General features: G+C 40.4%; 2 protein-coding genes across 2 annotated transcripts; one reads left to right on the top strand and one right to left on the bottom strand.

The window, feature by feature from the left end:
• Window positions 1–245: 245 nt before the first annotated feature.
• LOC102236494 (ubiquinol-cytochrome-c reductase complex assembly factor 1) lies at window positions 246–10,128 on the top strand. Its single transcript, XM_005802509.3, has 9 exons — window positions 246–452; window positions 1,973–2,071; window positions 2,877–2,984; window positions 3,990–4,062; window positions 4,158–4,215; window positions 4,940–5,048; window positions 7,143–7,220; window positions 7,344–7,457; window positions 9,566–10,128. Exons 1-9 carry the CDS (start codon window positions 378–380, stop codon window positions 9,698–9,700), a joined length of 849 nt encoding a protein of 282 aa, XP_005802566.1. The 5' UTR covers window positions 246–377; the 3' UTR covers window positions 9,701–10,128.
• A 1,498-nt stretch (window positions 10,129–11,626) lies between these two features.
• LOC111605825 (nuclear factor 7, ovary-like) lies at window positions 11,627–13,636 on the bottom strand. Its single transcript, XM_023324689.1, has 2 exons — window positions 13,468–13,636; window positions 11,627–13,375 (listed from the first exon to the last, which is right to left on the bottom strand). The coding sequence occupies exon 2, from the start codon at window positions 13,356–13,358 to the stop codon at window positions 11,979–11,981; it is 1,380 nt and encodes a 459-aa protein (XP_023180457.1). The 5' UTR covers window positions 13,359–13,375; window positions 13,468–13,636; the 3' UTR covers window positions 11,627–11,978.
• Between the last annotated feature and the right edge of the window lie 656 nt (window positions 13,637–14,292).

The raw sequence follows: 14,292 nt of genomic DNA, 5'->3' as shown, positions 1-14,292 counted from the left end.
CCATAAATCTGGAATTATTCATAAAAAGTAATTGTGGCACTTTGAGTTTTCCATATTAACTTTCTCAGCAGCAGCTGTGCTGCCTAAATAGTTCACCAGATGTATAAAATTACACAGAACGTTTAATCCTCACTGAAAGCGGATTATAAATTTATTAGCACAAATAAAATACAAATTACATCACACTCTCTGCTGTTATTAAACCAAGCGGACCTTTCGTTCGTTCCACGGCGTTCCAGTCGGACAGTATTCGCTGCCGGACAGATTCCGTTGACATTGCTGGGGCAGGTATTACCCAACCAGAAGGTGTGCTCGCAGGTAGCCACAGAGAAGCAGCCCGGTCCTCCTCGGCCCTCACACCGGTTCCTGCTGCAGTCATGTACCGGCGGCCGCTGCAGGTCGCCGCCAGGTGCGCCATGAGAGCGGCGGCGTCCAGAGGCGCCTGCGCGAAGGTAGGAGCTAAAAGTTAGCTTGTTGCTAACTCCGGAACCAGCTAAAAAATCCGGATCATTTAAATCCAGAGAGGCAGAAACTGAGGGGTTCGGTTGGTTCTGATGAGATGAAACAGCGGAGAGGAACAGATGTGTCAGGATTACAGGATTAAATACCTGATGGGATCATTTATTCTGACTCACCTGCTGATAGATTTAAATATTCAGTTGTTTTTCTTGTTGTTGAAGGTAAACATGAGGCAGAAATGTTTCTTCTGGAAATAATTTCTCCTCTAGAGTCTGAAAATGAAAATAATAAGGTAATAAATAGCAGAAATGTTTACATTTAAATGTTTGAATTTGTAAAACTTTTTATTGTTATGTTTGTGGGGGTTTTGGATTCTTTTTATTTTAATTTCCACATATAAATCAGAATATAAAGATATATTATAACATATATCATTTCCACAAGAATAAAAATAGCATTTTATCAGAAAACTGATGCAAACTTGCTCTCTGTGTAAATGGGCTCATTGAAAACTCCTAAAATTACAATAAGATATTTTTATTAATTTAAAGCATTCATAAATTGCTTATTTTTTCTTTATAGAAAAACAAACTATAATTGTTAAAGATCATTATTACCCTCCATACTTACATGTGAATCCATGAAATAATTTCTTAAGTTTTATATTGGTAAATAATTGTTTTTATGTACATTTTAAAATGATCAGTATTTTCTCATGCTGTAAATTCACTTGAGTTTCACAAGTTATAATGAAACCTAACTTTTACACTGAGTTCACACTGAAAAGTCCAAAATGAACTCAGAGTTTTAATGATCAACATACTGAGAAATGTGTGATTATTTGGTATTAATCTGGTTTTTAAGCAGCTTCATGACTTAAACTGTTTTTCTGATCCAACTGAGTTTTAGGAACAAATGGCTTCCAGAAGCTTTTGGTTAAAACTCAATTAAATATTTATGACAAAAATTGTGTGAATCTTTAGGTTTTATTGATGTCGCCACGAAGTTTTCAGTTAAAGTTTTTTTTTTTTTTAAATTCTCACCATTGTGTTGGATGAATTGGGTATTTTTAACTAATTATGAGTTTATTGTTCAGGAAAATGCTGCAATATTTGAGAGATCCAAACCTGGTGCTGATCAGTGAACATCTAAGCCAGAACACCGTGACCTTCAGTTGGTTTTAGGAAAACATAAACATTTCTATGATAAATTAAACTCTGAATATTTTCCTTTTCTCATTAACATTTATTCTCAAAGATGTGATGACCAATAATAAACTCCTGAATTAAATGGGCATCATTAAAAACACTGAATTGGACGGATAAAAAATATTTTTTGAAACTTTTTTTTGCCTTCTTGTCGTTCTGCAGAACCATAATAGCTGAATTTTCCTCAGATATTGAGCAGCAGCACTGAAGTTCATCACTGAACAAATGCAGCACATTAACTTTTATGTTGCACACCTATCTGAATTTTAGAGAGAAATGATAAATATATTTTTTTTTCCTTCCAGCTGCTGGAGCAGGATTGGTGTCTGAGAGCTTCGGTCGCCGGCCAGCTGAGCAGATCCAGCTGTTTGACGCAGATTCGGGCTCTGCACATCAGCACTCAGGTAATGAAGCATCAGGAATCTGACCAACAACCCCGCTCATGCTGAAACCAGGCATCCCTGCAGCGTGCAGGTTGGGTAGCGGATGTGTTTGAACGTCCTGCAGCTTTACTCTGAGCCACAGAACAGTTTATCTCAGCTTCCTCTGATGCTAACGCAGCTAATGGCGATCAAGATAAAGAGAAAATAAAATATTTTGGCGATTGTCATCAAGAGATTTTTTTTCTAATCATTAAACTTGCAGAAGCCTTAAAAAACATAATTTTATTTAGATCAGAAAAGAAGAACAAAATGTTAATTTGATATTAATTCTTAAGAAATTAACTCAATGCATCTTATTTTTTAATTGATCACATTTACTTTGTATTTCTGCTGAGTTTGTGAATCAAAACATTGATCAGTCTTTGCTATAGAAACACAAATCTTTCCTGGATGTTAGTTTTTCTTCTGACATCTTGACCAGCAGAGGCGGGAAAAGTACTTAAGAGCAGAATTACTTCAACTTATTTTTACTCAAGTACAAATAAAAAGTAAGAAATTACTTAAGAGTAAAAAAGTATTTGGTAAAAAGCCTACTCAGGTACTGAGTAACTGATGAAATGATCAACCATTTAATATTTAAAAATTGCATCATTCATGAACATACATTTTTAAAATTCCATCAGCTTCTTTCCAAGCCAAAAACAAATTAATATTTCCTGAGGTTTTTCTCTGTTTTGGTGGATTATTTATGATGAAATGAAATGTTTTCCTTGAAGTTTTTTGGTGTCAGACACTTTGATCAGAAGTAATCGATGTGGGTTTGCAGCTCCGCAGCGTGAAGGAGACGCCTCAGCACTCCCAGGAGGAAGTCGGCGCCTTTACCAAATTCATCGAGGCCATGGGCTTCACCGCGCCGCTCAAATACAACAAATGGGTGAGTTGGAGGGTTTGGATGGAGTTCAGGTTGTTTAGGTTTGGATGAAGAGCAGAAAGACGGAAAATGTTGGAGGTTTTAACCCAGAGAAAACGTGTTTATATGTCCTGATCCGTGTCCTTCAGGGTGAGACGTGATGTTGGACCAAAACCGTTTCCTGATTTAAACCGAAACTACAGAAACTAAAATGTTTGAAATCACTTCAAAACACAAATTCTTACCAATACTTTTTGTCTAGTTTCTAGTGCAAATGTCTTAGAACTCATAAAAATACAAAGCTAACTTTTCAGCAAGATACAGGAGCCGGTTTTAAGTAAATGCACCGATCTACTCTTTTCATGTCTGATATCTGAGGTTTATTAATGGTTAAAACTGATCTAATACTGAAAAAAAGCTGAATTTACGTAAAACATTTTTTGTTTCTTTAAAGACAGACAGAGTTATCAAATTTACTTGATAACTTTGCACAAGTACAACTGTCTGAAATGCACCAGTAACTTCACAAGTTTGGTCAAACATATATAAACAACGTTCATTTTTTCAGTCAGTGCAGTTAGGAGTAAAACAGCAAATGGAAAATAAAAGGAAAGAAACTGAAACTGACTAAAACAATCAGTACGTTGGTGAAACATGTAAAAAATAAACTGTAACAAACTTTCTTCCAAACGGTTCAGAAAGTGCAATTAGGAATTCTAAATATAATGTAAAATAAATAATAAAGTATGGCAAAGTTCAGGGCACAAAACATAGAATTAGAGTGAATAGATGTGCCTGTATGGCCGCAGCACATTGTGACGGATCTAGAATGTTTTCCATATTGGGACAGATACAGATCTTAATATCCAGTTATATCGAGATTTAAGTCAGTTCTTGAATATTGATTCTAAAAGTACTGGTAAGTTAAAATATACTTTCTAACTTGATAGGAATAAAAAAAAATTTCAGCAAATTAAAACTTCAAGTTTTAGCGTCTCTTTAAAGTTTTGGACTTTTTTGCCTTGACAGAAAATCAAGATCGCCGCGCTGCGCATGTACACGTGTTGCGTGGAGAGAATAAACTACGACGAGTTCTTTGACAGTAAGTCTGAGTCCTACATTTCCCACAATGCAGCAGAAGGATCCCGCTGTTTTCAGGCTTGTTGATGTAGTAAAACGTGGTTCTGTTTGGTCCAGAATGCTTTCTGCCGGACACTCTGAACTCCTGGTTCCTGATCGCTCAGCTGCATGTCTGGTGAGTCAAACGCTTTGCTGTTACCTGCCGTCCTGTTCATGTTATTGATTCGTTCAAATAGTCATTTGCTGTGTTGCATCGCGGGTGGAGGATGTGAGGAGAGGAAATGGATCTGCTGCGTAAGCAGTCTTCACCCATTTCAAAATAAGAGCATGAATAAAAAGATCTAAAACCAAAACTTCAACACAGTTCAATAATGAACTTTATTCAACTAAACCAGAACTGAACAACCAGTAAAGTTAAGAATCTATCCAGGAAAATTAACTTGGGGAAGTCTAAGTGCGCTAAGCGTTTTCAAAGTTAGCTGAATTGCTAAGCTAAAAGTTAGCTCTGCTGTTAGCAGAAGTTTCCCACCATTTTCTTTTAAAGCTGAACATCAGCTTAGATGGATTTTGGATGTGATTAGATTTACAGATTTTGTTGTAATGGATGCAGTTTGGACTTTTCCCGCCCTCTAACAGAACCAGTCAGAATATCTGTAATAGAAGATGGAAATGTTTTCATGGTAAATTGTAGTTTAGATGATCTGAATTGAACACAGTTCAACTGAGCTACAAAACGTAGACAGAGGGACGAATGAGGGAAGGATAAAGGTTCAGTGCTGGTGGTTTAAATCCCAACTCCTGACTGAAGGTTCGTATTAAAGCAACTAAATCCTCCTGATTGGACCAATTTAATTAGAAAACAAAGATCCTGTCCATGCTCCCTGTTTGCTGTCTGGCAGGATGTGTTTGGTGCGGATGCGTCAGGAGGGCAGAGAGGGGAAGTTCATGTGCCGTTACATCGTCCACTCCATGTGGGAAGACGTGGAGCAGAGGAGCAAGATCATGGGGGTGAGTTGGGTTTGGTGCCAGTCAGAGGGACTGTGGTTGTTTACATCGATTGGGTAATGAATGCTCAACAGAAAATTACATTTTTTAAAATTTCTATTCAGTTATTGTTGAACAACCAACTGACTCAAGAGTTTTCTTCCAACTTTTGCTGTCGCCATTTTGCGTTTTTTTTTTTTTTTTGTTTAAATGTTTTCTCAGTTTGAGTTTCCGTTACTTTGTTTTAGTTACCTATAATAACCAAGGTTGGAAGACGGTTTTAAAGGAACTCACTGATGTTTGACCGTTTTTTTATTTATCAGCTCTGCGACTTTAAGCATTCGTGAAGAATCAAAGATCCAAACAAGAGTTGTTTTCTGAAATAAATGTCCGTTATTTTAGTCCCTCGGCTGCAAGCCATGCCGCTGCATCCTGCAGAGCGACGCAGGTTGTACATCAGCATAACTTAACCAACAGGCAGGAAGTGCAGCCAGGTCCCAGGGGAGCGCGGCTGGCTGCGGTCACCGCGGCCACAGAGTCGCTCCTCTATTCTCCGTCAGTGGAGCAGCTCCAGGAAACGTCGCTGGTTGGCATGGAGCGCCGGACTCTGGCTCACAGAGAGGCTCCTGCAAGGCCGATTACTGCACAGCAGAAATTACAGGTTTCACTCTGAAAAAGTCAACTCTGTTCAGGAGTCACAACAAAGAATGTTAATGTGGGTCTGCAGGATATTTCAGGGTCACTTTAGGAAAAACAACTGCCGCTCTGAAAGCCTCAACAAGCGTGAAAAGCTGTTCTAACCGGCGGCTCCACGCTGCTCACACAGACATGGTGCTGACCTGCGTCCGTCACGCGCCAGAAATCTGTCCGCTTCAGGCAGACATCAGCGCCGCTTTCCTGGGGAGTTACTGGGTTGGAAGAGACGCCTTGGGAGAAAACATTTTAGTTAACTACAATCTGTGGGAATTAATTTCAGTTAGAAAAGTTTTTATCTGCGTCGATCCCCCAACAACGGCACAGTGAGCTAATGCAACTCAAATATATATTTTTCTGTTTCCATTTGGTGAAGAAGGAAGTTGCGCTCAGTGTCTTCAGACGTTGTTGTGTCGTTTCCTTCAGTGGATTTTGGTGCAGCGCCCCCACAGGCCAGGAGGGGAACAGGTTTTTGAATTCATTTGACTCGGTGCATTGAGAAAGAAAACCGCAGCAGCTGGAAATGTAAAAAATGCTGGAATTTTGGTCCTCGGTCGAGTCCAGCGCACCAGCAGGTGTGGAAACACCTGATGCCTGGTCGGCTCCAAACCGGGTTTTGATTATCACACTGAAAAACCTTCAGTTCAATTCAGAAATCACAAAAAGTCTGATTCTTCTCCTGGCCTCCACATGTCCAAACTCAATCCATCTTTAGTTTCTGCCCTTCTTTAAATCAGTTTTCAGATTTTTTTTTAAACCTAAACCTCAGTTTTTATTTCTGCATGCATAAAAAAACTCCTGAACTTGAAATGTTTCTTCAGACATTTGGACTCTAATTTACAGAAAAATCGGATGTTGCTGTTTCAACATTGTTTTAACAGCGACATCATCAGGTCAAAAATAACCTCAGTTAACTGCTACAGGTCGGCATTTATCATATATTGTGATCATTTATTGTGAAAAATTCCTTATAGGATTTTAAATTCAGTGTTGTTGTGATAAATTTTAGTTATTGACAGTAAATAAAAAACAAAACTTGCAGGATGACCAGAAGTTTTACTTTTGTTATTTTCTCCATTGTTTGTCCCACAAGAAAATCAACAGATATGAGTAAGTTTGAAAATATGATTAAATGCAGCCACTGTGTGCAACTTATAAATCACAGCTTTTCCGTTTCAAATTAGTTTTTCATGAATATGTTTTTGTGGCATACAGTTACCTAAAAATAATCAACAGTTTTTTAAAATAAAAATCTTTAGCAATATCACAATTGTACAACAAAATATTGTGATAAAATTCTAGGTCCATCGCTCATCCTTCTTATCGACCACAGACCTGATGGTCTCAGAACCAGTCCAGGTTCTAATGGACCCAGCTCGGTGTTTGTCTGTGCAGAACTGAACTGTGGTTCTGTGTGTGCTGCAGATCGACGCCATCCACAGGAAGGAGGCCATGAAAGCCATGACTGAAACCTTCTACGCTGCCATATTTGGATACGATGAGGTCAGAACAAAGCAGGAGCTTTTTTTTTTAGAAAACATGAAATCAATCCCAGATCTCTGGGTTTTAACGCCTGGAGAGCGTCCAGACATTGGTCCTGGTTTGAGGTGAAGTGTGTTTCTGCAGGGAATCCTGTCTGATGACTGCGTCCTGGCCGCAGCTCTGTGGAGGAACCTGTTCAACTGTCAGTGTGACGACCCCCAGCAGCTGGAGCTCATGGTGGAGTACGTTCGCAAACAGGTGTGTTGGTTACTCAGTCGCACTTCCTGCCAAAAATTATATCACAATATGTTTTTGGATAACAATATCAGAGACGATGTTCCACATTTTACTGAATTTGGCCAAACAAATGTGTAACTTCAAAACAGATTTTATTTTACTTTGATTGTGAAACAAGTCAACAGAATAAAAAAGATATTAATTTATAAATTTGTACAAAATCACACCACACATTTAGTAGATGAAGAAAAATATAAAATAGATAAAAACAGTCTGAAATCAGCTACCAAATATAAGCAAAAGTACACAGATAAAAATCCACTGTGGTTCAACAGAACATTAGTTTTACAAAATGTTAAAAAGTGTTTCTCCCTCATGTTTCTCTTAAGAATTGAAAATCTTGTCCCAAGTTCCCAGTGATGGCGGTCGTTGGTGGCCGTGCTGGTCTGAGGATTCATGGCAGGTTCTGCTGTTGGGAATGAACTGGAGTAGCTGTTACACCAAACCAAACGCTGCTGGTGTCTCATCATCTCTCCCATGCCTGGGTTTGGTTCTACAGATACAAAAACCAAAGTTCCTCAAACCACCTGGTTTCCATCAGCTGCTCCAGGCAATGGGTCTTCACATTGTGAAAGGCCTTGATGACCTTTGACCAAAGCTCATGGAAGGTTGATTAGCAACAGAGGTCCTAAAAAACGCCTCATCTTCTCTGCATCATTCCCCGTAGAGTCACTGCTTTACTTTGGTGGACAACCATGACTGTCGTTGGCCTACAATTACCAAGTTAAAACCTCCTCTCCATTGTCAGATCTAACTCCAGCTGCTAAACTGGGGTAGAACTGGTCTGGTTCTACCCCAGTTTAGAGCGTCTCCATTAGAGTCTGTTTCCCAGTTTTGTGGGCGTGGTCGTTCACACTCTGATGTTGTTAGCAACGACGCAGAGCAATGGAGAACCTCAAGGTTGTGGTTTTTGTTGGACTCAACTAAACTCATAATGTTGTCCTGTATAAATTTCTTGCCCAAACATGATAAAAGCAACTCAACTTAGCTCATTAGTTTTATGTTTTAAACATGAGCAACCTGTTGATTTGTGTAATGAAGTCAAAAGATGTAAACCAATATTCACAAATGAACTTCATTGAAAAGAAAACCCAAACAGTTACGCCAAGCTAATGCTATGTAGCTCTGGTGTTTCACTCCGGTGTTTCACTCTGGTGTTTCACTCTGGTGTTTCACTCTGGTGTTTCACTCTGGTGTTTCACTCCGGTGTTTCACTCCGGTGTTTCACTCCGGTGTTTCACTCTGGTGTTTCACTCTGGTGTTTCACTCTGGTGTTTCACTCCGGTGTTTCACTCCGGTGTTTCAGTCGGGCCGGTACAAAACTGTAACTCCAACAAAACGCCTAGCAGAGCTGCATTGCTTTTTGCTTCTCCATTTCATACCGGTTCTTCAGATAAATCTGCTGCTTAAACGGCTGCAAAATCACAGTCACTCTGCTCCAAAAGTCATTCAGGGGGACATGGCAGTACTGCAGACACCATGTCCCCCCGTCTGCTGCAGTGGTTTGAGGAGTTTGCAAGGTCTGACCCTCGCTCACGCAGTGATGTAAATTACTCCAAGGCGCAATATCTGGCTTGTACTGCCTCTGAAATGGGTACAAAAATGCAGAAAAGACGCAGAGAGTCTGCTGATGGCGATGACTCTGACTGCAGTGGAACCATTTAAAGACGTGTCTGTTTTTCTCATCTCTGAGGAACGTCAGACAAAGAGCATTTCAAAGAGGTCTGTTTAGTGAAACTGCAAAGAAATGACTAACCTGAAGAACCAACTGGACTTGCCTCCACATGGAGGGAAGTGAGGTTCAGTGAGTGAGATGACGGTAAGGTTGGAGTTGCCCATGTTGGGTTTCGACTTCATGCTGCATCATTTTATCTTGGCTTCCATTTCCAAATAGTTTCACAGGTAAAAATGGCCTCCTCATTCAAGTGTGTATTTATGTGATGTAAAACCATTAGTGTTCTTTGTGCTGAGTCTCTGGATTTCATGGGAATTATGTAAATCATTTAAAATGTGTTTTCATTGCATGTTGTTGTTGCTCTGAGGGTAAATGTTCCTCCTGCTCTTCACAGATGCAGTTTATCGACTCTCTGGACGGAGAGGATCTGCTGCTCACAGGAGAGGTGAAGTGGCGCCCTCTGGTGGAGGAGAATGCTCAGAGCATCCTGAAGGTGGTCAGTCCCACGTATAACGACACAGGGCTGTGAGATGAACGCCTCTCCTCTCTGAAACCATGAAACACTTCCTGCTTCTCCTCAGATCAGACTTTAAACTTCACCTCAGTCGCTGTAGCTTCTCTCTCTTGCTCCAGGTTTTCTTAAATAATGAAGTGTGTGTGGAGGTTCAGTAAAGCAGCAGAGACAATCGTGGAATAGGATTCAGACACATGCAGGTGTGTCGGTCGTCCTGTCGGATCTGAGACCAGCTTCTGTATGCAAACACACACTCTGTTTATATTTCTACTGAATGCCGCTCTGTATTTATAAAGTATTTTTGAATATCTGTGTGTTTCCTCTTTGTTTAAATAACCTGCTTGTTCCCTCGATGCTCTCAGACCTGAACAGGATGCAAAACTCAGAGACTTAAACATCAGTGGTTCTAAAAAAAGATGGTTAATAAAGTTTTCAAACTCTGACTTGTTTTCTTCCGCTTGTTCTGATCTTGTTTACTGTTCACTTTACGCACCGATCTTTATACATTTATACATCCAGCTCATCTTTGCAGAACTCTCACGGCAGTCTGGACTATAAAGCAGCCAGTTATTGTCTTTGGCTGTAATTAGCCGCCTCACTCTGGACGAACAAATGGAGCCAGAATCAATCAATCTTTATTCATACAGAACTTTTTATACAGTAGTTTAGAAAAGATTTAGTGTCGCAGTGAAAAATTCTGGTGTAACGGTTGCATTCATTCATAAAAACAATTTAAGAGCATAAATTAAATTTTTTTATTATGCACATCCATTATTAGTATTGCAGTGTATTATATATGTGTCTTTTTGTTTGTTTTTTTACTGAAATTGACTGAAATACCTAGTCAAATCATAAAGAAAAAAAAGAACCAAAATGCAGACGGCGTTTCACCAGGAGGCCTAAAGCGAGGAGCCCCAGTTCAGACAGTTTGGGGAAGAAGACGGCGGGCGTTCCTTCATTCACTGAAGCTAATCATGTTTACAGACTTTCCACTCAGAAGAAAGGAGAAGTGGAGACATCAATAAACATCATTTGTTACAATTGTTTCAACCCAGCTGAGACGTGTAACACAAATAGTGACTAAAGACCAGCAGTTTCAAACTCCAGTCCTCGAGGGCCGGTGTCCTGCTGTAACATGTCTGCAGAGCTCTGTAGGGGTTCACTGCATGCTGGTGAGGCAGTTTAGCCGTTCAATCCAATTGCGTAGGACGAGGGGCACATCTAAAAGTTGCAGGATTCTGGTTCCCGAGGAATGCAGTTTGAGCCGACTGGCTTAGGCAGAAATCTATTATGCAGGTTTAAAAGGACAAAAAACAGAGGATTGTCTGGAAAGTTGCATAAAGTCGAGTCTGACGTTTTCTTTTCCAAACACCTGCGGGTTCTGATGATCAGATATATGTAGGCCTGTCACAACACCTGAACAACTTTTCTTCTTCCTCAAACTTCACTCAGTTACCACTTCCACAACAAAGAGTGTTGCTCTCAGTGTGCCCTGGATTGTTGATGCAGATGAATCTTTGCTTCATCAGAAACGTCTTCATTGGAAAACCATTCGGAAAACTGGCTGAATTAAAGCAGACGACACTGACACAGAATCAGCCAATCTTTATTTACCGTTTACAATATATTCCACTCTGGCGTTTAGAACAGAGTAAATTTATTACCTCACAGTTCAGACATTCAGGTGACAGGCAGTCAAATCATGTAGATTCACACAAAGATGAAAACATAACATTCATAATACAGTTTTAAGAATAGCATACTGCATTTAACAAAGTGATTTCCAGAGATTAACAACAAATAGACATTTACCCACAAGAGACTCACAATAAATTGATCAAATCAATAGTCAGACGAGATGAGATAATTAATTAGTTATTTAATTTATTAATGCAAATAAATAGAACACTATAATAAAAAGCTTTATATATAATTATCCTTCCTGCTGTTTTAAGAGATGGGGGCATTTAGGCCCATCAGGTTTTTACTCTATGCGCAGTCTGGCGGGTCACACTGACCCTGTGTGCGCTTTTACCAGGTTTTTTCTGTGTGGCTTTGAAAAGTGACCGTCTTATGGGAAAACCCCCCGCTTGCCAACCGTGACATTTGCCGCACTCCCCTTGAGCAATCGCCCTAAGACCACAGGAGACTTAATTATCAGTGTCCTATGTGGAAAAAGAGAAAAAGTTCAGTTTTATAGCCGCAGGGATTGAGAACTTCCTGTGGCAAAGAGTTTAAATCTGATCAGTAAGGTTTCATTTTGACTTTGTGTTCTTCATGCTCAGAACATCAGTCACTGTTTGATCAATGAGATCTTCATTGGCAGGATTTTTACTTTATCCATGGTGTTAATGTATGGAAACATCTTGTCAGTGAAGGTGTGTGTGAAGGTGTGTATGTGTGTGTTAGTGTCCAGATCAGAGAACGACAGTTTTCCTCCGTCCCAGTCCAGATTCACTCTGATCCTCTGGAGTTTCTTCTGGAATGGGAGGAATATGAGAGGAGCAGGTGGAGACCCTGCTGAGTATTTACCTTCATAGACTCCAATATCTAACCATCCAGACTCTATCTTTCCCTTCCTCTGAACAGACTCTTCTATCACACCAAGCATCCAGAATTCACTGTCTCCAACATCAACATCCCAGCTGTGGTTCCCTGAGTTGAAACCTTCAGAGCTCAGAACAGAACAGCCATGATTAAACCTCTCTGGATTATCAGGAAACTTCTGTGTCTCTCCTAAACTCACACTGTTCAGATCTTCAGACAGGATTATTCTTGGATGAGCCGTGTTTGGGTCCAGAACCAGAGGAGTGTAGGTCACCATGTTCTTCATGTTGCTCCAGATGTTGAAGGCCAGGTTGCCCAGATGTTTGGCCTGGTCTATCAGAGCTCCTGAGGGCAGCTGTGGATCCTCCAGCAGGGGGCAGCGCTGGACTCTTTCCACTGCAGCCTTGTAGTTGTGCAGGAATGAGACGTCTTCAGCTCTCAGCTCCTCCTCTGTGGCTCTGACTGTGTCTGAAAGAGCTGCTATCTCTCTGCTCAGAGCCTCCATCTTCTCCTTCATCATCCCTCTCTTCTGCTCCTCTTCCTCCCTCAGTGCAGCCAGCCTGGCCTCCTCTTCCTCTGCTAGAAACTGATGAAGCTTCTTAAACTGCTCAACAATCTGCCTCTCTGTGTGTCGGGCCTGGACCTTCATGTGTTCTGCTGTCTGATCAAACTCCTCTTTAACTTCCTTCTTCAGCTCCAGTTTCTTCTTTAAAGGCTCCAGAAATGTTTCCAGATTCTCTCTGTGATCCTGAGCAGCTTCATCGATGGGTCTGAATCTGTGGTTGATGTGTTTTTTTGAATCTCTGCAGATGGCGCAAATTGGTTCCAGGTGGTCCAGACAGAAGAGTTTGAGTTTCTCAGAGTGCAGACTGCAGAGACTCTCTGAATCTCTCTGGTCTCTCGGCACTAAGAAAGTCTCACACAGGTTGTTCAGAACGAGGTTACTGGGTCCATCTTCGGTGACCACTCTTGTTTTGCAAACTGGACACTCTCTTGCTGGTTTCTCTCTCCACCAGTTCTTCAGACATTCCTTACAGAAGCTGTGGCTACATGACAGAACAACCGGATCTATAAAGACGTCCTGACAGATCGGACAGCAGAGATCCTCCTCTGATCTGGAAGCCATTTTGTCTCTGAGTGAAGCTGAAAACACAGAAGGTCCAGTCAGTCACGGCTCCCTCCCTCCTCTACTAACTTCCCTTAAAGTGACTCTGAGTGTTCTTGGTCCAACTCACCTCCAGTGTGAGCAGCTTGAAGCAGCAGAGTTGGAGGTTTCCACTTTTCTGTCCTGCAGCTGGACTCACTGAGAGGAAGCTGCTAGTTTGGTCTGAAGGTGAATCTGATCGTCTCTCTGCAGGAACCAACAATCACAAACTGATTCCTGCTTTAGTTCAGTTCTGATTGAGGTTTTTTATTCCAAAATCTGGAATTCAACCTTTGAGCTGCTATAAAACTCACTGATTAACAGGTTTCATTTTTCTCAGATCAGAACTGAACCTGTAATGAAGACAGTAGATTTATCTGCTCTCAGTGCTGCAGTCGTTTCTTACTGAATACTTTTTATTCAAGAACAGTCGGACTTACTACATGTTGCTTCTCTTCCTTTTCTGCCTTTTTTGTCCCTCAGTTACTTCAACACCATCCTTCATATTTACAAGCAAGAACCACGAGACTACTCATCATTTACTGATTCCTTCAAAGTTAAAGATTAGACATGTACAGTTTGAAGGTTGATATTAATCTGTAATCTTTAAAGATCCTGTCAAAGCAGGAAGTTTTCCTCACCACCTTGCATTGTGGTTTATTCCTTCCTATTTGAAATGTTGTTCAGAAAAAAATCACTTTCAGCAACAAACAGACAAACTTAAGTTCCAAACAGTAAATCATCATCCAGACATTAAATTACTTTCTGCTTAAAATTGGATCCATAAACTCTTTTCATGTGTTTTAAATTCACTTTCTGCTTTGACATCAGTGGAAACACAGACTGTGATTTATTTTGTTTTAGAAATAAGTCTGAGATATTTGGGTTTCTGACCACAGGACAGAAATCTGTGGTG

The sequence above is a fragment of the Xiphophorus maculatus genome, chromosome 20, assembly GCF_002775205.1.
Source record: "Xiphophorus maculatus strain JP 163 A chromosome 20, X_maculatus-5.0-male, whole genome shotgun sequence".
Lineage (NCBI taxonomy): Eukaryota > Metazoa > Chordata > Actinopteri > Cyprinodontiformes > Poeciliidae > Xiphophorus > Xiphophorus maculatus.
Note: the sequence above shows the minus strand (reverse complement) of the source record. Positions and strands in the feature narration are given on the sequence as shown.